The 21,528-nt window shown below is 39.1% G+C and overlaps 1 protein-coding gene across 1 annotated transcript in view; it reads right to left on the reverse strand.

Annotated features, from left to right (window-relative positions):
* Nucleotides 1-21,528, reverse strand: part of usp43a (ubiquitin specific peptidase 43a) — a 159,718-nt gene that overhangs the window by 72,045 nt on the left and 66,145 nt on the right. Inside the window, exons 4-6 of the mRNA XM_042485616.2 lie at nucleotides 15,110-15,202; nucleotides 8,567-8,702; nucleotides 4,003-4,147 (exon numbers count right to left, since the gene is read on the reverse strand). Of these exons, the coding sequence (XP_042341550.1) occupies nucleotides 4,003-4,147; nucleotides 8,567-8,702; nucleotides 15,110-15,202 (374 nt within the window). The remainder of the gene's footprint in view (nucleotides 1-4,002; nucleotides 4,148-8,566; nucleotides 8,703-15,109; nucleotides 15,203-21,528) is intronic.

Consider the following 21,528-nt stretch of genomic DNA (forward strand, 5'->3'; position numbering starts at 1 on the left):
ACTTAAATGTAGCCACGGCAGTAGAATTTTGTCATAATTAGTGTATGAATCTCTGAACTATGGCCAAAACATGTTTTGTGAGGTCACAAATTGATCTTTGATCACCATATTCTAATCAGTTCATCCTTCAGTCCAAATGAGCATTTGTGCCAAATTTGAGAAAATTCCTTCAAGGCCTTCTTAAGATATAGTATTCATGAGAACAAGACCAATGCGAGATGACAGTGACCTTTGACCTCCAAGTTCCAATTATTTTATCGTTGAGTCCAAGTGGATGTTTGTGCCACATTTGAGGAAATTACCTCAAGGCGTTATGTCGCAAGTTATTGCACTCATGAGAATGAGACGGCCACCACTGACCACCAAAATTTAATGAATTCATTCATTAGACCAAGTGGATGTTTGTGCCAAATTTAAGGAAACTCCCCAAAAGCCCTCTTGAGGTACTGCATACACGAGATCAAAATGAACGCAACGTCACAGTGACTTTTGACCACCAAAATCAGTTCATTCTTGAGTCCAAGTGGGTGTTTGTGCCAAATTTGAAGAAATTCCCTCAAGACTTTATCTCACAAGATATCACATTCACAAGATGGACAGATGTACAGATGACAGACTGACAACCCCAAAACACATGCCTCTAGTCATGGCTGTCGCCGGCGACTGTATACACCACTATGCCCTAGTCCAAAAAACTGAATTATACATAGTGTCACTTCCCTGTTACTTTATCTGCTGTCCACCATATTTTATATCCATAATGCCACAGTAGTCTCTTCACAGGAATGAATGTGTAAATTCACATTACACTTCTTAAAATGTGACATAAAACTCACTGAATGAAGTTATGATATCCTGGAATCTGGTCTGCTGTGATCTTATGAATTATTTGGAGGTAGGGACCATTCATCATTTTCGTCAGATTGCCCACAAGAATGGAAGTCACATTTTCCAGCGAGTGCTTAAGTTTGATTCATTACAAGTGCCTTTCTGCGTGTGTGTGTGTGTGTGTAAGTGTAGGTGTGTGTGTGTGTGTTTTGTGTAAGGTTTCCCCTGGAGGGTCATATATTTATGAGACACTCCAGTGTAACTCTAATGGATTCATTACCCACTTGACTCACACTGTGGATGTCTGAGTGTGTGTGTAGTGTGTGCATGTATATGTTTTCATGTTTCTGTGTGTGTGCGTGTGAGTAAAAGCCTACTGTATGTGTCTTATCCCTCTCTCAGTACTGTGACACTGTTTTTTACTGTGTGAAGTGACAATAGAAATACCTCCTGTTGAGAAAGAGAAGAGCTTTAATTTTTCATGACCACATATGTGAACTATTGATGTCATTCTTCGTCAGAGGTAACAAAAACGCCCATAAAGGCTGGCGGACAACGACTTACTCCGACTTGCCTAGCTGGCAACCCGCAGAGATTGGCAATTAATGACCTCACACTCACAGTGGTGCTAATATGATTCAATTAAGCCCCTTTTAGACCTGAACATTGATCTGTTAAAGTAATTGCTGTGTGATAAAAGAGCCCTCTTGTATAGTAGAGGAGCGAATGCAAAGTAATGCCATCAAGAGGAAAAAAAAGCATTCACACAGGCTGCCTTAGCGATGAAAAATCAAACACCTTTTGCCGTTGATTGACAGTTGAAGCTCACAGCTTGACTGCCGTCCATCTACAGTGAAATGATGATGCTTGCCCTTGCTTCATTAACTCCACTAGAAGCCGTCTAAGCACCTGTGACCTTGATGTTATTTCCTTTTTACCAACATTCTTCTAACAGTGTAAGTTAAGCATTTAGCAGGCACCCTGTTCGCGGCTGGTATGAATGAAAGTTAAAAATGAATGCCAGTTTCTTTGAAAATATGCTCACAACAAGGTTATTTCTTTAATTAAAATGTGCTAATTCACAGTATTTCCTTCCTTAAGGGGTTGAATTGACACATGGTTCCCAAAGGTTTCACCAAGCTGAATTGAAGTTTTTATAAGTTCTGTTTAATACCACATTTTCATGTAATTTAATATGTTTTTCACATTCATACCTTACAAAGTATGAAATAATGATAAACAACTACTGGGGATGATACGGCCTTGCATAATTTTATTTATTTTCTTTCAATACTTAAAAGCTGTGTATAACAATAATTCTTCATAATATAATTAATGAAATACAACCTGTCCAGATAATTGGCAGAAAATTGACAGATGGATTAAAAATGAAAGATTATTCATCTACATAAATTAATTTCAGTGTTTGCCTAAAATAACTCGAGCTTTCTAGCTACTGTAGCTAGCAAAAGAAAAACTTTGTTCACTACAGGTCTGATGGTGCTGACTGAACAAGAGGACTGAGCACCCTCCTGTGTAAAATCCTCACATCACGTACATAAAATGAAACAGCTCTTAGCAAATGGCGCCTGAATTGACTAGTTTTAAGCCCCCTAAAAAAAAGCTAACCTAAAAAAAATCAATACCAGTTTAAGTGTACGCTATATTCAGAATATATTCTACCACTTTACCTCGCCATCGGACAAGAATGAGACACTAGCAAAGCAACACAATACATAAAATAAGCACAGCAGATACGTCATATTTTTTCTCCCGAGAAAAACTTCATCATCATTATAAAAGCAAAATGTCTTAAGTCTGACTCAGCTTTCTTTGAGAAACTTGATTATTTTGCTCTATCAATCCCAAAAAGGTAGCCATTGTAAAAGGTCAAACCAGTGTGTCTAAATATATAATTTAAAATGTTACAATTACAGCTGAGAATGACAACAAAAATAAACTAGTTTGCCAGTTTCACATATCGCTATAATTGAAATCAGTTGCCAGTACCCAGTAGAGATTGTTGATGTTAGTTCTATATGTCACAGTGATTCGTTTGATACCTTTTAAAACCTTTTTGGAGAAAACTGAATTCAGTGCTTTTTAAGACTTATTAAGACCTGCAGATACCCTGCATCACGGGCATAAGGAGTCACATGAAATTGATGACACTGCTGTCAGAAGTATACTTCCCACAGTCCAACAAATAGCATCTTTGTGCCTGCCTCATAAACACGCATGTCAGTCAAACACCTTCGCTCTGTAACTCTTAAACTCATTATAGATGCATTGTTGAGATAACACTGATGCCACATTAGAGGAAAATAACTATTTCTCTTTCTCTAAATATGAATTTAAATTTGTATGCCATAACATTAGCGTATCAGTCAGTTTTTTATTTTAGTCTTTATAAGGTGATGACTTCAAACTGAAATGCCACATTTACTGAGTAACACGTATGTCTCAAAGGGGCTCAGTCAGCCAGTTTGCTTTACAGACCAATGTTTGTGTCATTATACTCATCAAACAGTGCATTCGGCAGTGTCTTACGTGGACAGAGAAGGGTTTTTAAAAGGTGGCGATGATGCAAGGCTGACTCAAGCTTGTGTCTCTCTAATTAGTGTAAGGATACAGAGCTTTTCGGTCGCTGCCTTCCTCATGAACAAAACAAAGAAGCAAGCACCTGAGAACAGTAAATAAAAAAAGGAAAATTTATCTTAATAAACTAAAGTGCCATGGTTCTTACTCCCCCAAAATATGAAAACTGCTCAAACTTCTGGATAAATTAATCATTTGTAGGAGCTCACCCAGGTATGCCGTTACTCAGGCAAACTTTTTATTTATGATGATGCCGTGCACCAAGCTGGCATTCAGACACATTTAATTTAATTTTGTTTGGGTGCTATGATGCAGAAAGAAACAGAATGAAAGGAGGAATACAAAGCACACTGCAGATACTGGCACTCTCCTCACCAAAGTAAAATTTCTGCCTGTGAAAAATACTCACTGAAAGTGAAAAATGCTTCAGATGTGCGAGTGCATGTGCATAAAAGTTAATCAAGAGAACAGGAAGGATGGAAAAGAGAAAATAGAAATGAGGAATGTAAAAAATCTACCAGTGTGGGAAGTCAGTGTCGCCAGTGTCTTTGATGGACGTGCTGTTACTACGGTTACCTGAGTGTGGTGCGGAGCCTCCACGACTATAGAGGGGAGGAGCCTGAAAGGCGTAGATGACGTCGCTATCAGCAATTGCTGTCAGGTCATCATCATCTGAAAAGGAGCGCTGGAAACCCGTGGAGTACAACTCTGATAGGATGACCTGCAGAGAAAGAGACGCTGTGAGCTCTGTGAACCACAGAAGTCCCTGAGAAATCCTTGTAGAGCTGGACCAGATTTTTTCTTCTATCTGCTGCAAACCCAATTCCCCCACAAGGGACAAAAAGAAATCTAATTTAGCTGAAAGTAAAAAAAAAAAAATCGAGCCACAGTGGCACCAAAACTGACTCTCTGCGACAACTTTAATGGGTGAGACTCACATCGATAAACCAACAAAGATATGTTTGTATGCAGGCACATTCAAAGAGGAAAAAATAGATTTAATCACTTCAAAGAAATCAAAGTAAACCCCAAAACCCTTCCTGCTTTAAATCTCTAGAAATAAATCACATAAAGTAGCTGGTAAAAGACGAAAAGAAATTTCTCAAACAAGCACAAAATCAGAGAGCAAAACTTGGCAACTGAAAGTCATCAAGATAAAAAAAAATCAAAACATTAAAATCGGCAAAGGAAATTATACTGAGGACAAGTTTCTTTTTTAATATTCTTTTTCTAATCTAGCAGAGCAGCGTATTTCCTAGTTTTATGTTTAAGTCAAAGATCTTCAGTGTCCTGACAGTCACACAGGGAAACTGTACTAAATGAGCACTGCTGGATAGTTTGTGTAAAGTAGTATTTGAAGTGCAGACTGAGAAGGTTTTTAATTTATTTATTCATTTGTGTTTCCAAATACTAATTTGTGATTGACTAGCCGATTTCCTTTTAAATAATATGAAAGTGATCCGTGTGAATGGATAATTAAACTGCAGGTAACCATAGCAACAGCCCTTAACTCACTCATTCGGTTAATTCTCACAGGTGAAACAGACCGAGCAATGTGTTTTACGGACTAAAATCAAACTTACAATTTTAAATGATGATTCAAACACTGTTAAGTGGGCAGTATGATCGACTCAGGCTGTGACTACAGTAGCCCAGAATGGACAAACCAAACACTGGCTGTAGTTACGGCCATTCCCATTTTTAAGGCAACTAATTAATTAGCAGCCCCTCTGCAATGGACAGTGTTGGAAAAGCAGTTTTTCAGTGTTTTTATTGATTGTCATCACCTGGTTTCTTTTGTTGTGGAGAGGATCATTTAACTCCTAGTAAAAATCTCTAGAACCATAAACACTAGAGAAAAGTTTCAGCTGGATGCAATATGCAATTCTCAGCACTAGATGCCACCAAATCCCCCTAATTCTTACATACTGCTTATTGAACTGTTAAAAATATAGGCAAACTGGACTTCTTTTTTCAGAAACATGGGAAGAAGCCATGGGCAATTATATTAATTATAATAAATGAATTAGAAATGAACAAAAAATTAGTAAAAAGTACAAGAAAACTACCTAAAATTTGGCACAAAAAACGGGAAAGTAAAGAAAACACACACAAACAAACAAACAAACAGGAAAATAACCTTACAAATAATGCTTGAAAATTACAATTATTCTGTAAAATGATTTAAAATATAAAATGTTGTTAATTATAAACATGGTTCTCCGGAAACGTTTCCATAAAAAAAAAAAAAACTTTTCCTAAATTTACTAATTTCTTGCAATTTGTGAAAAATGTATTATCAAGTTGCTCATTGCCTTTTTTCCCATGTTTTTGATAGAAATCAAATCAACTTGCTCAAAGTTCCAAGGTGCAAATACTTTTGGAAGGCGCCTGAATGCAGCACAAGAAAAGAGATGTCAATCCAGGTTTCCAAGGGTTAAAAGCAAAACATAAAAGCGTTATAACAATGAAAATATTCTTGCTCTCATAAATGCAACAAAACTAACAGAAGAGTGTGAGAGATGTAAATGAAGCACGGCGTCTACATGCACAGTCCTGAGAAGGGGTCTGAAACACCTGTGTGGGCAGACCATGGGTGTGTAGGAAATGCAGCAGCTTAACCAGAAAATCTCACCCTGTGAAGTGAAATGAATTTCTTCATCAGGAAACCATGGAAATTGAACAAAAATCTGCAGGAGCTAGAACTTGTCAAGAATGCTAAAAGCTTCCATTTATGATATTTTTGGAAAATGCCCCTAAAAAAACTAATTTATGGTCCGTTAGCTGATTTAAAAAGATGTCTGCCCCTTGGGAAATCAAACCGAACAAAATCTGATGCATCAACACAGACATAAAAAGAAAAATCGGACTTCCAGGCAAATATATAGACAGTGAAAGCCAAAAGGTGATATGAAGGGTATCCCTCATCTCATCCCTCTCTCAGCTCGGAACATTATCACACACACGGGTTAACTATACAGTGTCTTTCACAATAGATTTTGACATACAGGTGTGTTTGCTCTGTAAGAACAGATAGTGGAACAATGCACTTGTGAACCATGAAAAAGATTTTTTTTTTTTTTCATGGGACATTTAAGTCTTCTATTTTACTCTCCCGCTGCTGTGGACACAAGTTTACAAACCCCAGTAGCATTCATCATCTGTTGTCAGGCAGGTACAAGATTTATGAACACACGCTTCTGGAACCTTTCCCTGTTACCTTTCTCTTTTCGTGACATTTCAGCTAAATGTGTGCTTGCATTCAGGTGTTACCCTGCTATAAAAGAGTGTTCTGTTGGACATCACTGTGTGAAGAAAATTTTTTAATCACTGATTTCATGGCTGAGAACTACAGGGAAGCCATCACAGAGGGAAGCAAAAATCTAGGGTGACCCACACCGTCTATTGTAAACATCCTCCTGGTTAAACATTAATCAGCTGCACTTGGTACAGTAATTGGTGGAGTTTGGTGGACCTCCTTTCAAAAACTGGTTTGATTTTAGACTTTTTTTTCTCTTCATATTATAGAGGGAAACAATGGCTCCATTCCGATTAGATATCCAGTATTATTTATTGTTTTTGATGCATCTGTTGCAATTTATTTATTTTTTTGTATTGTGATAATGGCTGTGAATATTTTACAGAACTCAAGCTTACACAGCTGAATGGCTTGTGGGGTTCACCCCAAACATACTTAATTTGAAATTATAAATTCTCACTTTTCAGACTCTGCAACCATCATGTTTGGTCCATAGATCCAGCCTGTTCTTATTCCCAACTCATCAAATAATGCTGCTAGGTCAGTGATTTTGGCATCATACACTGACGTAAAAAGGCACCTCAAGCAAAGGTGTGATCAACGCCGTATGGTATCAGTTTGAAACATTGCCAATTTCAAACCAACACCAAAAAAACCCCCAGACTTTCACCTGGGAGACTACTGTTGGCTTCCTTAAGCCAAATCATGATGTTTTTGTTAAACCTAAACACCTGCTTTTGTTGCACAAGGAAATAAGCATTAATGCTAGGTGTTTTACAGACGTACGTTTATTTTGAAAACCCTATATGAATCTAACAGGCAGAAACTGAACATTTCTTGTGTCAACAAAAGTGTATTTTGAAAAGGCACAATGCTTGTAACAGGTGTAAATTGCCACTGCACCGGGAACATCAACAACAGACGCAGGAGGACTAAACCATCATGTGTAGATGTGAAAGTCCACTGAACGCCGAAACTCGACCAGTTGGGATGAGAATGTGTTGATAAATCAACTGTCACCAATTTTCAATTTCTATTTGGATAACGTGACCAAGTTTTGATCAATTAATGATTTTTTTTTTCTAACGGCCGCAGGTATAGGTAACAAGGGCAACTCATCCAGTTATTATGACAATAGCCTCATTCATTTGAGCTAATCAAAGCGATTGATTACTGTGCGTAGACACTTCACTATAGAGGATTACAGTGTAAGAGTCTTGTGCACGAGCATGGCACCAACTCCATTTAAGCCAAGATTCAAACTACTGGAGGGTCACATCTTCCTTTTTCTAACTAGGAGAGGAAGTAGAAAAAAATGGAAATTAAATAACTAAATAAAACCAAAAGGGGGCAGCTATAAGCTCTGTTTGCACTTTTTTTTAAAAGAGCCTTTTTTAATTAATTAAGAAGACACTTATTAATTTAATATGATAAAGATAGTTTTTTGTTTCCCATATAACTGCCACACAAGTTTGATGTGTATGTACTGTATGTTAAAAGTATCCAACTTGAAAAGTGATAGATTTTGTCCAATTGACATGGAAATGTAGATTGGTAATTTCATCCCATAGACGCAGGAGTGGGCTATAGGCTGCAATTTAGACATTATGAGGTTTGGACCTTTGGTGGGAGGAAACTTTATTAACTAAACCTCTTTGAATTTTAATTGGATACTCCTGCCATAGACAGTTATGGTCCACCCACACAAGTGTTTTCCACTTATTTGAACCTGATTCAACCTTTTCTGAGGGCTGCGTGGGAGTGAGCAAACTGCTTGATTTACATCTCTCTTGTTGCACCTAGAGTTTGGTGACCTAATGAAATTTCCAGCTGAACATACCCAAAGCAGAGGTCTGCGTGTGTGTGTGTGTGTGTGTGTACCTGATCCGGGGAGATGTTGCCCTCCTCTGCCACCATGGCTCTGAGGCAGGACAGGGATCCAAAGAGAGGTACAGCCAGCCCCACCCGCAGATACCTCTGACCCTTAATACTGAACACCAGCGTCACACACATCGGTCTGTTGGGGCAAACAGAAAACAAAGAAAGTCAGTGTGAGTAAGTGTGCGTGTGTGTGTGTGTGTATAAGGGATGGTAGGGTAGGAGGACAGGGAGAGGAAGACAGATGATATGCTGGAGCAAAGTGCCGAATTGTTTTGCAATTCTGATTTTGCATGTTTACATTATTACAGATTCCAAACACAACCTCGGCATACTGAGTTATTTACATATCTGTGCAGACACACACACACACACACACACACACATACACACACATACAAATCAGGTGTTATACCCCGTTTAGAGACACACATATCAGCCAAAACCCAAAACAGAGAGGCAGACTAATGCAATTGTGCAGAATTCAAGGACGCTGGGGGCAACAGAAAGCACATTGTCAGTTTATTCCTGAGATGTATTGAGTCTTGATGTATTTCAGCTGCTAAACAGCAAAACAAAACATTCAATAAAACCAGACTCTGAAATGCACTGCTGCGCTTTTTAATGTCTAATAAGATTGGGGAAAAGATTTCCTCTGACAATACTGTGGTGCAAAATCTAATTTCATGAGCATAAACCATTCGATTTGTCTGCGTCTGACTTAATATCTGAGTGAATTAACTGTTTTCAGATGTCGTCTCATAGTGTTTCATTTCTCCCTCGTGTGTGTATGCGTGACTGGACATGACGAGCTAAACCAGCACATTGGCGACGGTCCCGCAGGAGACTGCTGTGTGCCGGGACATGTCTGATTTACAGTGATGCGAGCACCTCCTGTTGGGGATGAAAATGATGGAAGGATCACGGGAAGTTGAGAGAACATAAAGGAGAGCAGGCGAACAGAGGAAAAAGAGCGAGGAGAAAGAGTAAGGTCACACCTTCTCATTTGGGAAGAAGGCGGTGTAATCGCTGACACCTCCACTTCCTGTTTCCCATCATGCATTATTCAGGTGAGTAATGTGTTAGCGGTGGGGAGGCTGACAGGGCAGACGGCGGAGGATCTGAGCAGCTGTTTTGTTTACGTTGTTAGATGCTCCAGAGATGAGACGCCGGGATGTGCAATGAAAAGGGGATGAGAGGTGTGGGACGACACTCGAGAGGAACAGGAAATAGAGATGTCATCTTACAAAGTAGGGTTTTTTGCAGCCTCCCAGCCCCTTGCTGGATTGGAGCCTGATAGTCTCTATTACGCAGCAACCTCTCTCATGTTCCCACTGAAAGCACCTAGAGTGCAAAGTTCTCTTCAGGTTTAAGATGGTGTTGAAAACTTTGTTAGCGCAGGCAGACTGGTTTCACTTTTAAGGCGTCAACATACACCGGTTGGGCACTGCACCCCGCAGCACTATAATGCCTCCATAGGGAACCATTTAGCAGCTGGGTGAGACACATCGGGCTTTTAACTGACTCCAGTGTGAACCCATCTGCCATTGTAAGAAGATTATAAGAGCAACAGTCATAGATTAAAGAGCACTAAAGTCCACTTAGGACGGGTGGAATGGGAGGTCGATGGGTCCAATAAGCACAGGACTTTAACCCAGGAAACCACCGTTTGTGTCCCGTGTGAACTAAATGTCAGTGTTGAGTTATTTTGTCATGTCTGTCTTTAGTTATGTGAGTCAAACCAAGAAGATTTGTTGACTAAACCCTAACCCCCGACCCCTTCTGCGTCAAGATACACTAAGCTCCGCAACAACGCAAAAGGTAGCCCACGGCATCAGTATATGTAGTATATAGAGTATCCTACATATTTAATAGACCTTTACTTCACATTTCTGCTTCTGTTTGCAGTGTTTTCCTGCCTTACAGAAATCCATTTGTTCCAGTTCATGCTGTGAGCATAAATGACTAGTCAAGATGTTGCACCTGCTTGAAATATTTCTTCAGAGAGAATCAACAAGTGTAATTTAAAATATTTGTCATCATTGCGTAGTAATGGAAGCTGAGTTAGAAAAGTCTGCTGTTGTGGTGTGTTGGTTGGAAAATCTGAGACATAAATTAAATGTGGTTGCTTTTAGGCCATTTAAATGCAGACAAAACTACATAGCGATCCAGAATTTCTTTCTAGAAATACCAGCTTTATCATTATATTCACAAACTTGTAGTCTTCAGATCCAACTGATGCTGACTCAAGTGACATATATTAAGGTAATTTATCAGGTTCTGCACAGCTCCCTCTGGAACCTTTGAAGGCTTTAAACAGGTTTTGTCAAGTATGCAGTAGTAGGCTATTCTCAAACAATTGTAAACAGACTATAAAAATTAATTAATTAAGATCCACTTGAATGGATTTTTTTACCCGCAATAACAGCAAACCGTCATAAATAAAATATGTGGATATTGATTTTATGATCAAATGAATATTTTAGGAAATTTTGGAAAATGATCCGTGTATGATTTATAGTATGAAACCACTAACATATAGAAAATTCAACAGTATAATCCTTAAATATGAGTCATATGCTCACAGCTGGTTTGAGCAAGCTTTAGTACAATGTTAATGTATCATTCCATAATGTGATCTCTTCGTCACATTTAATGTGGCACTGTTCCACATGTTTATCAGGATTAAGTGTATTTGAATTTATTAAATGACAGATTATGAATTTTTAAGGAATCATGGGTTAATTTCACACCCTGTACTTTGCATGATTGCACAAACATATCTGTGTAATGGATGTCTTTAAATTGGTTCAAATATTTGACCTACATGTTGTGTATGCAATCAGACACTTGAGCCTCCAAAAAGGGAGCGACACAGTAGGCCAAGAGACCCATGGACTTAGTTTCTATTACTGCATAGGTCACTGACCAGACACAAACTGGTTTTGAAGACTTACAGAATATTTTTAATTATTTTAGAAAAAAATACCTGTAGTAAGAATTATGCAAAGACTGACTGTGAGAGGTAAGATCAAGAAAAAACACTTGCCGTCCTCCTTTCCTCTCTGCCACACAGGCATTATCTGCAGCACCCAGACCTCAGTGTCCCACTGCCAGCCAGACCCTGCTGTGTCTCTGGGGGCCTCAGACTTATCAGGCATTCTGCTGGGATACTGCTGCAGCAGGACGATGCAATGAGGCAAGTGTGTGTGTGTGTGTGTGTGTGTGTGTGTGTGTGTGTGTGTGTGTGTGTGTGTGTGTGTGTGTGTGTGTGTGTGTGTGTGTGTGTGTGTGCATGTGTGTGTGCACGCATCAGGTCAGTGTGGGGGGCCGGCAGTGAGTCCAAACTGAGCCTGAATGAATTTCCCTCTGTGCTGGGCTCAGGCAACTGCAGGCACAGACCACACACTGTCAGAGAAGTCGTGCAGTAAGAGCGTGTTTGGGGTTAGCACTGTGGGAGCCATGCAGAGAGGTTGCAGAGCAGTGGTGTCTGCATGTTTGAAGATAGGAGGATTCACTGAATGTAGGCAAATAAAGAAATCATGTGACTGGAAATGAACCGATTTTTTTTTTGGTTGTTTTTTTGAGATTTCCTATGCATGACTGGACACATGGCAGAGAGAGACAGTGGATAAAGGAGACACAAAACCTACAATGTTGTGGTGAACCAGTATGCCTCGGCCACTAAGACGCCTCTCATTTAACTTTTCTAAAGGCCCTGCACACCCATACAGGTGTTTTTTTTTAACAGCTGAATCCAAATGTTCATCCTCTGGAGTTGCAGACTGAGCCCTTGCGGACTTAAGTTGTATGTACTGTGATGTGTTCACTGGCACCACGTAAAGTCTGCGAGGGCGCAAGACTGTAAGCCGCTGATAGAAAGGTGACAAGTAACAACTGCAATAACAGTGATCAGAGCTGTCATGTTCCTCATGCAAGTTGATGAAAAGTGTCTGCTCATCATCACATCATATAAATAGGCTAAACACATTAAATACAGAAAAGTTTGCAAATAAGAACTGGATGATGACAAAATAAGTTGGATATGACATACATTGGAAGACCTTTTGTTTATCGGCATTTTTTCAATAGTCGAAGTCAATAAATTCTGCATTGCATAACTTTTAAAGGGTAGGTTGCAACAATAAAAAGTATTTTATTTATCTCTTATGGCCAAAACACGACTACATATTTCTGTATCATGATGTGGTTGAACATTATTTCTGGTCTACACAATACAAGTACTGCTATAATACAGTAAATTTTCAACACATTCATAATAAAGTCATTCTGTTTTCTAGTTGGTGATTGTGAAAACTACAGTGTAACATCCATGCTACAATGAATTACAGATTATTTTATCAGTGAAGTCTGATGAAGTTGGCACCCCAAGTGAACTTTTTGGAAGTCTGCACAGAGTCAGCTTGAGGCGCCTTGTGAACTGGATAAGTGTGGATTTGGATGGTCCTCAGAAGTCATAAACTTCCCTGGTACATGCGTGGTGAAGTTCCAACACGAAGATGTAAGCATTCTGGCTGATTAGACCTCTACTCATGTTGAAGGTGGGCCTGAGTTTTGACAGAAATTATTTGAGCCAATAAATCTACCATTAACAATTGTAAAGTTGTATTTTGTCCAAACCTGACAAGTGCAACAAAGCTAACAGGAGACTCAGGAAGATGGGAATGAATTAAAGTCTATACATACCCACACAGAAGAAATGACAAGAGTTCTAATCGGGCAAAATAGTTTAAATGACCTGTGTGGGTGTGCAAGGCCTATAAGTGAAATCAGTAACTGGTTTCTGATAACTTACGTACACTTGAGCCACGAAGGCTTCTATCTATTATTCTCTTTGTTTGAATCTCTGTTGTCAAAATAAAAGAAGAGTCCTTTCTGCATTCCCTCTCCCTCTGTTGTTCTCTCAATGTCTTTTTCTTCATATGTCAAAGTCGTACTGTCTTACTTCCAGACCTTGCTGACATGCAGCTTCAGCTGCTGTTAAAAAAGGAAATGACACAGAAAGTGTTTGGTCAGGGACTTTTGATGGCCAACATTTATCACTCTGACACAACCATGGCCAGTAGTTGTTGGTGTGTGGAGCATGTTTGTTCAGATGTGTTCCTGCATGTGTTTGTGTGGTTATATTTGTCAATTTTCCTTTAGAAATGTGTGCTTCAGCAGTGCATCTGTTATGATAGATGTCTTTCTCTAAGTATCCATTGAGGCAAGTCAGCCAGCTATATTTGGTAATCTGGATGCTCATATCTGTATCATTGATATCAGGTGACAATCTCATAAATCCAGAGTGACAACTTTCCAGTAGCTATGAAAAGCTTCTGCTTGACTAAACAGTTTTGTTTTCGCTCAAGGAACAACGGAAGATTTACACAATAAACCAGAGTATGGAAGAATATTCTTAATACATACAACCATAAGGACCATAATGAGACCAAAGAAAAAACAAACTAGAAACGCCTCGTCTTTGTATGCCTCCTTAAACCATTCAAGTTACAGTTTACATCCATGTCAATGGAAACATGGATGCTTCACAAACATCTTAAACCTGACAGCACAGAGGATCTGTACAATTAGCACAGTTTCAAGATGGACAAACAATGTTAGAGCCACCAAATCAGTATCTGGCCAAATGTCTCCACTGCTGTCCCTGAGTTATGATATTGAATAATGGCCAGAAAAGTGTTTTTGCTGAATATTGTGATATCACAGTGAAGCTGACCTTTGACCTTTTGGATATGAAATATCGTCACCTCATCATTATGCCCTAGTAGACATTTGTGTTCTTTTTTTTTCATGATTAGAGCATGAATTGTTGAGTTATGGCCAAAAACATGTTTTTCTAGGTCACCATGACCTTGAGCTATGACCACCAATTTATAATCAACACATCCCTAAATCCAAGTGGATGTTTCTACCAAATCTGAGGTGTTTTTGAGATATTGTGTTCATGAGATGGATGCAAGATCATAGTGACCACCAAATTCTAATCAGTTCATCCTTTGCTTTAAGTGTATGTTTGTGCCAAATTTGAAGATTTTCTCTCAAAAATGTACAGAAATTTAAAGAAAGTCTTTTGAAAATATTTCGTTCATGAGAATGAGACAGAGAAGGTCACAGTGACCTTAGCTTTTGATCAATGACCACCAAAATCTAATAAATTTATCCTTGAAGTGTAAGTGTTTTGTGCAAAATTTGAAGATATTCCCTCAAAGTGTTCTTGAGATATCACAATAACGAGAATGGGACGGATGGATGGATAACTCAAAAACATTATGCTTCCAGCCACAGCTGGAAGGGGAGAATATAAAATGACAAAATCGCTGAAACAATTAAAAAAAATATAGTTCAGGTACAGACAGGAAGCAATGTGTCACTAACCATAAAGTACATGAGTAACCTCAATATAGTGTCACAAAGCAGAAAAAACATGTGCCAACCCATAATTAAAATGATATTTTCTACCCCTTGTGTGTGTGTGTGTGTGTGTGTGTGTGTGTGTGTGTGTGTGTGTGTATTATACATCACCTGGTTTGTCGTAGGGGAATAGGCAGGGAGATACATGAAAACGGGTCAAAGGTGTTGCTCTGCTTAAGGCAATGAGGGCACGTCAGGGAAGACCTGGAAACAGTCAGATGGAGAGAGAGCATTTTTTAATCTTTTTTTGCAGTACATGACCTCAGCTCACCACTCACTCGCAGTTTTGATATTCTTGAAATAAATATTACATATTTATCACACTACACAGTCTTTTTTTTCTTCATTTCAATCTTCCTTTACACAATTTGTGGTCCACTTTCACCTCAGCCCATCGGTCACAAAGTGAACATTCAACAACAGTGCTTTGGAGAGGAAAGCTCTTTTAACTTTACACAACTTCATACAGAGTGTTGGACAGATGGATCCACAGATATCGCCGTCCCTACATGCCAAATCCTCACATTTCCTCCTAAGTATGGAGTAAAAGTGCAGTAGAAATTGACTGTCTTATGTGCTGCTTGCAGTTTAAACCTCCATGGTGGATGAATGTGAATATTCCACATGGACAGTGGTGAATACTAAGCACTGAATCAGGCCATCTGGACTCGATCTGCTGTTGAGAAAAGGGTAGCAAAGCAGCGGAGGTGGGATGCTGTTCAGAATTTTAGCACAGAAAGCACAAAGTTAGGCAGGTGAGATACAGCAGGAAATGAAAAAGGCTGTACCCTAAGCTGGAGAGGAGGAGAGGAGTGCTATGGAGAGAGAAGAAAGCCGAGAGGAAAGGTGAGGGATAAAAGGTGGAGGGGATGTTTAAAGGCAGAGAGGATAGTGGAGAGAAAGGCTTGAGTTGAAAGGAGCAAAGATGACTTGAAGACTAAAATGAAGGGCAGCAGACTCGGCGGAGGTTGGAAAGACAGAGGAAACAAAAGTGGAGAGCAAAGAGACAGAGATGAAGAGAAAGACAACAAAGTGCAGGGCTCAGTGGGAGGACAGATGAAAAATGAACAGAAGGTTGGCAGCAGGACCGTCGAGTTGACAAAAACTAGAAAGTAAAGCTGATGGAGAAAAAAGAGACGGACAGGACCTGTCAAGGTCTTTGAGCCAACGGGCCTGGAGCAGATCAGAGTGGAGGAATGACATGAGGGTCGAAATACTGAGGATCCCAACCTATGGGCTGGTATTAGCAAAAATCTGCAGCCAAACACAGTTTTCAAAGACAGATTCCACTCAGTGACCTCATTATGATCTGGGGGAAACCTTGTAAAAAGAAGTTTGGGGAATATGCTTTTTTGCTATTTTGTTCGAATAAGTTAAGTTCAGTTTGTATCAAATGAGAAGATGAATACCACTCTCAAACATATGGGAAGGGGTTCACAAGTTTCATCACTGCAAAATATTATATCAGTTTTGTGGACGATTATATGATTTTTGCTGATATCACAAAGTCTGCCAATTTCAATTTAATTCAATTCAGGGGTCTGTGATCAATATGAGACGATATCAGTTAATATCCTCTTTGTCTTTTTTGTTGTTTGGCAACCAAACTCTATTTGAAAGTTTAGGAAGGTGGTGTGCTTGGATGGAAATGGTGACACACGTGCAATAGGAATTTCAAAAACAAGTGGATCTTAAAGATGACGATATGAACTGATGTTTATTACTTTGCATTAATGATATTGGGTCATTGATCATTTAATCAATATATCTATCCAGATTGATGTATTGTTACACACCCAGCAATATAAATCTTCTCATCTGACTCTTTGCAAGGAAGTAAATAAGCATATTTCCTATAATGTTGAACTTTCCCATTAAAACATAAGCATAGCTACAAACTAGCACAGTCATAGGCCAATAAGCTCATTTATGTTGCTCTGTGGTTTCTGTGTAAATGTGAATGGGTTTATGATATCATCTTTTGAGATGTTCCACATCTCTTACTTGTGTTTCAATAAGGCCCCGATCCCAATTCCTATTTTCACCCATAACCCTCATTATCAAGAGTCCCCTTGTGCCCCAGAAGAGCATCACAAGGGGTAGTGGTTAAAATCTTCCCCTATGAAATGGAATAACCCATCAAGACCCTGCTGTGTCATCAGTAGTCATAGAGGTTTTTTACATAAGAGGACGAGTCTATGGCAATAATGGTATTATTCCATTTAGAATCTACATTTATCTGATTGAGACAGAAAATCACAAACCCTCGAGATGCACTCCTAACTAATGTTTCACACAATTGATCAGTCATATAAAAAAGATCACCAGGCCAATGGCAGTGCTCTGTAGGTTAACCTTAGCAACCCTTACTCTAGTGTGGGCTACCCTGCTCAGAGCTCTAGAGACCTAAACAGTGTATGGCATATGCAACCATTTATTGTTAATGTGTGAGTTAGAATTTCACTTGGTCACAATTATGCCAGTGCATGATGCAGACTCTCTGACAAAGAGGCCGCTGACTAAAATAAACGGGTCTAACGAGGGTTAATTGTGTACTTACAGGTCTGCATTCTGTACGTGCGGTGAATAAAATATCTGTATGGTCACTGTACTGCATTTGAATAAACTATGATTATCTGGTCACATGTCTTGCCATGTCCAGGCTCCATCTCACCACCTCCTCCTCCCCTCCTTGCAGTTCTCGCACTCATGCAACTGAAGCTTTATCCAGTAACTTTTAAGCTCCCATAAGTGGAACGTTTCCAGTGGAAATACTGGGTGTCTCTACTACTCTTTGCAACTTTTTGCAGCACTGTTCACTCACCAGAGCAGCAGCTTCAGTCGCTTGGTCCAAAGCTGGTTGTCATGCACAAATCAGCAATAACAATTTAACCTTATTTAGCTAGGTAGTTAATAGAGCCCGACCAATTTATCAACCAATTTTAGTGTGATATGAGAAGTACATTTTTTAAAGACAAGATGCTTCGAGTAATTTATGATTATTAAACTCCCAATTAAGTTTGCTGCTTCAGTGCATTGATGCCAATTTGACAATAAACTTTATTTTTAAATTTTAAAATATCCTGCCTCCATTATATATCTTCATCATAAGTATATGATAACCATGAATTCTTTACTCCCCAATATCAGTATCAGCCCCAAAAGGGCCAGTATTGGTTGGGCTCTAGTACTTAGTGACAAGACATAAGCATACTACTAGAACTGATCTAGCCTAACAAGAACTGAGACACCCTACTCCATAGACTTGAACATGCAACACAGAGGGATAAGAGCTAAGTGGTAGGGACAAGGGCTGTATTGGGATTGAGCCAAAAAGTCAAGAAACATCTACAGAGAGCATTGTCAGTGTGTCCTAAATATGTCTTCACTGCAAAAACTACCAGGAACCCCTCAAAAAGACTTTGTGCTGGTATCAAGCAGTAGTTTGACACTTAAACAGTGTGGGAACGGATAAGCAAACACAATAAAATTCAGCTCTGCTTACAAATCCACAGTAAGTTTCCAGTTATGCACATTCCTGAGTGAGTAATGCTGTTGCTTTTATCTTAACAAAGCGTGAGCGAAACTTAGCCTCAAATCGCCTGCTGTCCTCCCCTAAACCTGACTGTGATCTAGCCTTTCTCATATGGCAATCAAGAGAAAACACCATGTTCAGTTTGTTCTCGAGTCACATAATCCTCTCATAGTGTTCCGAACATAATCCTTTTATTCACGTGAGATCACGTAATGCCATTCAGCGGCTGTGTTGCCTTCCATGTACTCAATGTGAAGTTGTAGCCAATTTTAAAGCACTGAACTCAAATCATTAAATTTCCTACTCAGATAATTTCCCTGAGGCGACTTGACAAACACAGCAGAGTTACCCATTTGTCTCCATCAGAGGAAGACCTATTAGTCTGTATAGGATAATAGACTTTAAACTCTCTTGAAACTGTTGATGTAGCATTTTTTTAACTCTGGTCATACTGTAAGTATAGTTTTATAAAAGTAGTTAAAATTTTTAAAAAAGTGTAGATTTAAGTTGCTGAATGTGAGTTTTTAAATGTAACTTTTGTGTTGCACTCATACTTTAAGTAGTTTCTTGATACCTGTGTTGATATTTATTTTTGCCGCTTTTTGTTTTTGACTTATCATGGGGAATTAATGCAGTTTTGCTGCATAATGATCCCTTAACACTGACAGCTTTTAGAGTGTGTTTACATCTGTGCATGCATGCGTGCTGCCAGATGCTAGTTTCATCTCCCGGTGTCTCACTATAATTTCCGCCAGCTGAGCTGTATCCAAGTTTGTGGAGATACAAACTTGTCAAATGTACAAATCTGCTGGAAATAATGGAACAGTTTTCAAACTCCACATTTCCTCGCTGTCAGTGTTGTAACCAGCGTGCCGTGGCAGCCAGTCGCCGGCTCGCTAATGATGCCAGTTTGTACTCTGTAAAGCAGAGTGACAGGCTGTATTTGCTCACACACACACACACACACACACACACACACACACACACACACACACACACAGAAATTCACACGTGCGTGCAAGTGCATTCCCATGCACAAAAAAACACAGCATCACTTAAAAAGCTTGTGTTGGGGTTGACAGTGTTTCCAGTTCAGTGGAGAATGCGAGATACGTACTCCTGCTGATGTGTGTGTTGGTGAGAGACAGAGAGCAAGGGTTGAACAATGATCAGGTGTCAAACCACAAGACCACCAGCCTTTAGTTTGGACCAGATACCTGGAGCTTCACTACATACACCCCACAGGCAAGCACATGCACAACACAGGAGCATCTGCTCACTTTTATCATAAAGAAAGTTGAGGTTCTCAGCATCCCTCCGATCCGCTCCTAGCTAAATAAATAACACTCTACCAACAGCATCTCCTAACAATATGCAGTATCACGTTGCACGATTCCAGCATTTTTCACACTGTTATTCTAAATTGAGAAGCTTTGCTGGGAATGTGCAGCAATAAATAGGCAAGGATGTTGGTATATGACACATACAGTATACACGCTATGTGATCTATCAGTTTTTGTGTCAGGAATAAGCTGACAAAGTAGCAGGGTTTACTACAAATAGAATATGTTTGACAACCGACATAAATTTGCACCGACCTATTAGGAGTACATTATTTTCATCTGAGAGTGGATTTTTGTGTTATTTATTCTATCATGCTAATACTAACTGACACAAATTAATATATTAAACAGTACCTTTGATGCTCATTTTAAGTCTCACTTGACTTGTAGATGGTTTTCTACTATAACATGCTTAGATGCTCAAGAAATCCTCTAACGGAGAATACCAGCACTTTCTAACGTGAAAAATCACCAATAAAAGCTGTTATGTTTTAACAAGACACATTTCAGTAGGAATCTGATCCAAAATTGGGGAGAAATCAACAACTTCAGCAACCAAGATTAGATGTTTCCCTGATGTTTGCATGTAGCTGCGTCTACATCAAATGTACTTGCAGCTAGGGAGTGACTGTAACAGACAATGGAAAGGCTTTCTGCTGTGACAAATTGACAATAAAAGTTTCTAAACACAATCAGACATGTTCCAGCAAGATGATCCAAAATTTGGAGAAATTAAAAACACTGGCAACCAAGATTACATTTCATTTATGTCAGCATGTAGCTACATGAACGTTAAGTGCATTTGCAGCCAAGAGAAGGCTGACAATAGTCACATTTTCTCCTGTGAAAAATCACTAATGAAAGCCTCTTAACACAACCGGACATGTTCCAGCAGGAATCTAATACAAAATAAAGAAAATTTTACATCTGCAACCAAGTTTACATGGTTCCCTGACATTAGCATGTAGTGTCATGTAGCAGTGTAGGCTGTGCAATGTAATCGCTTGCAGTAGTGCACCTGATCATATAAAGAAATCCGGCACACTATGATGTCATACTGTAGCCAGAGCAGAAAAAATTGTTGAAACAGAAGGACAGAGTTTTTGCTCACAGGAATTAGTTTTACATTAGTTAAAACCTAATTATTTCAGATTTTGGTCACATTTAATATAACCATTCTTCAGTGTAATGTTATACGTAAGACATAAAATACAGAAAAGCATAATGGGTCCCCTTTAACAATAAGTGCCAAAAGATGTGTAAACTTGAGCACATGGGGGATTTGATGGGGTGAGGGACTGTTTTTGCACTAAGCGTCTGATTCACAATCAAACAAACAAAAAAAAAACAAGCAATATAACATGCAGACAGTTTCCAAACATAAACAAACACAGATGTGAAAAAAGATTTAGTTGCACCTTTTGGTCTCATAAATTCACAGTTTAAAGACTCCACTTTGGTAACAGCTGTATTTCCATCTGTTCCTGTTTTTTCACCCCCAAGTTTTACTTTCATCAGAAATCATTCTGGCAACAGCTTTAGTCCCGCTGTGACCAAACTTAAATGTTCTTGTCAAAGAAACCTGATTGTTTAGTTGCTGCAGTCTTGACCTTATTTAAGGTGTAAACAGTGTCAGCCGACAGCCATGCTGA

The sequence above is a fragment of the Plectropomus leopardus genome, chromosome 3 (assembly GCF_026936395.1).
Source record: "Plectropomus leopardus strain MGB_pleo_1.0 chromosome 3, ASM2693639v1, whole genome shotgun sequence".
In the NCBI taxonomy this organism is placed as follows: domain Eukaryota; kingdom Metazoa; phylum Chordata; class Actinopteri; order Perciformes; family Serranidae; genus Plectropomus; species Plectropomus leopardus.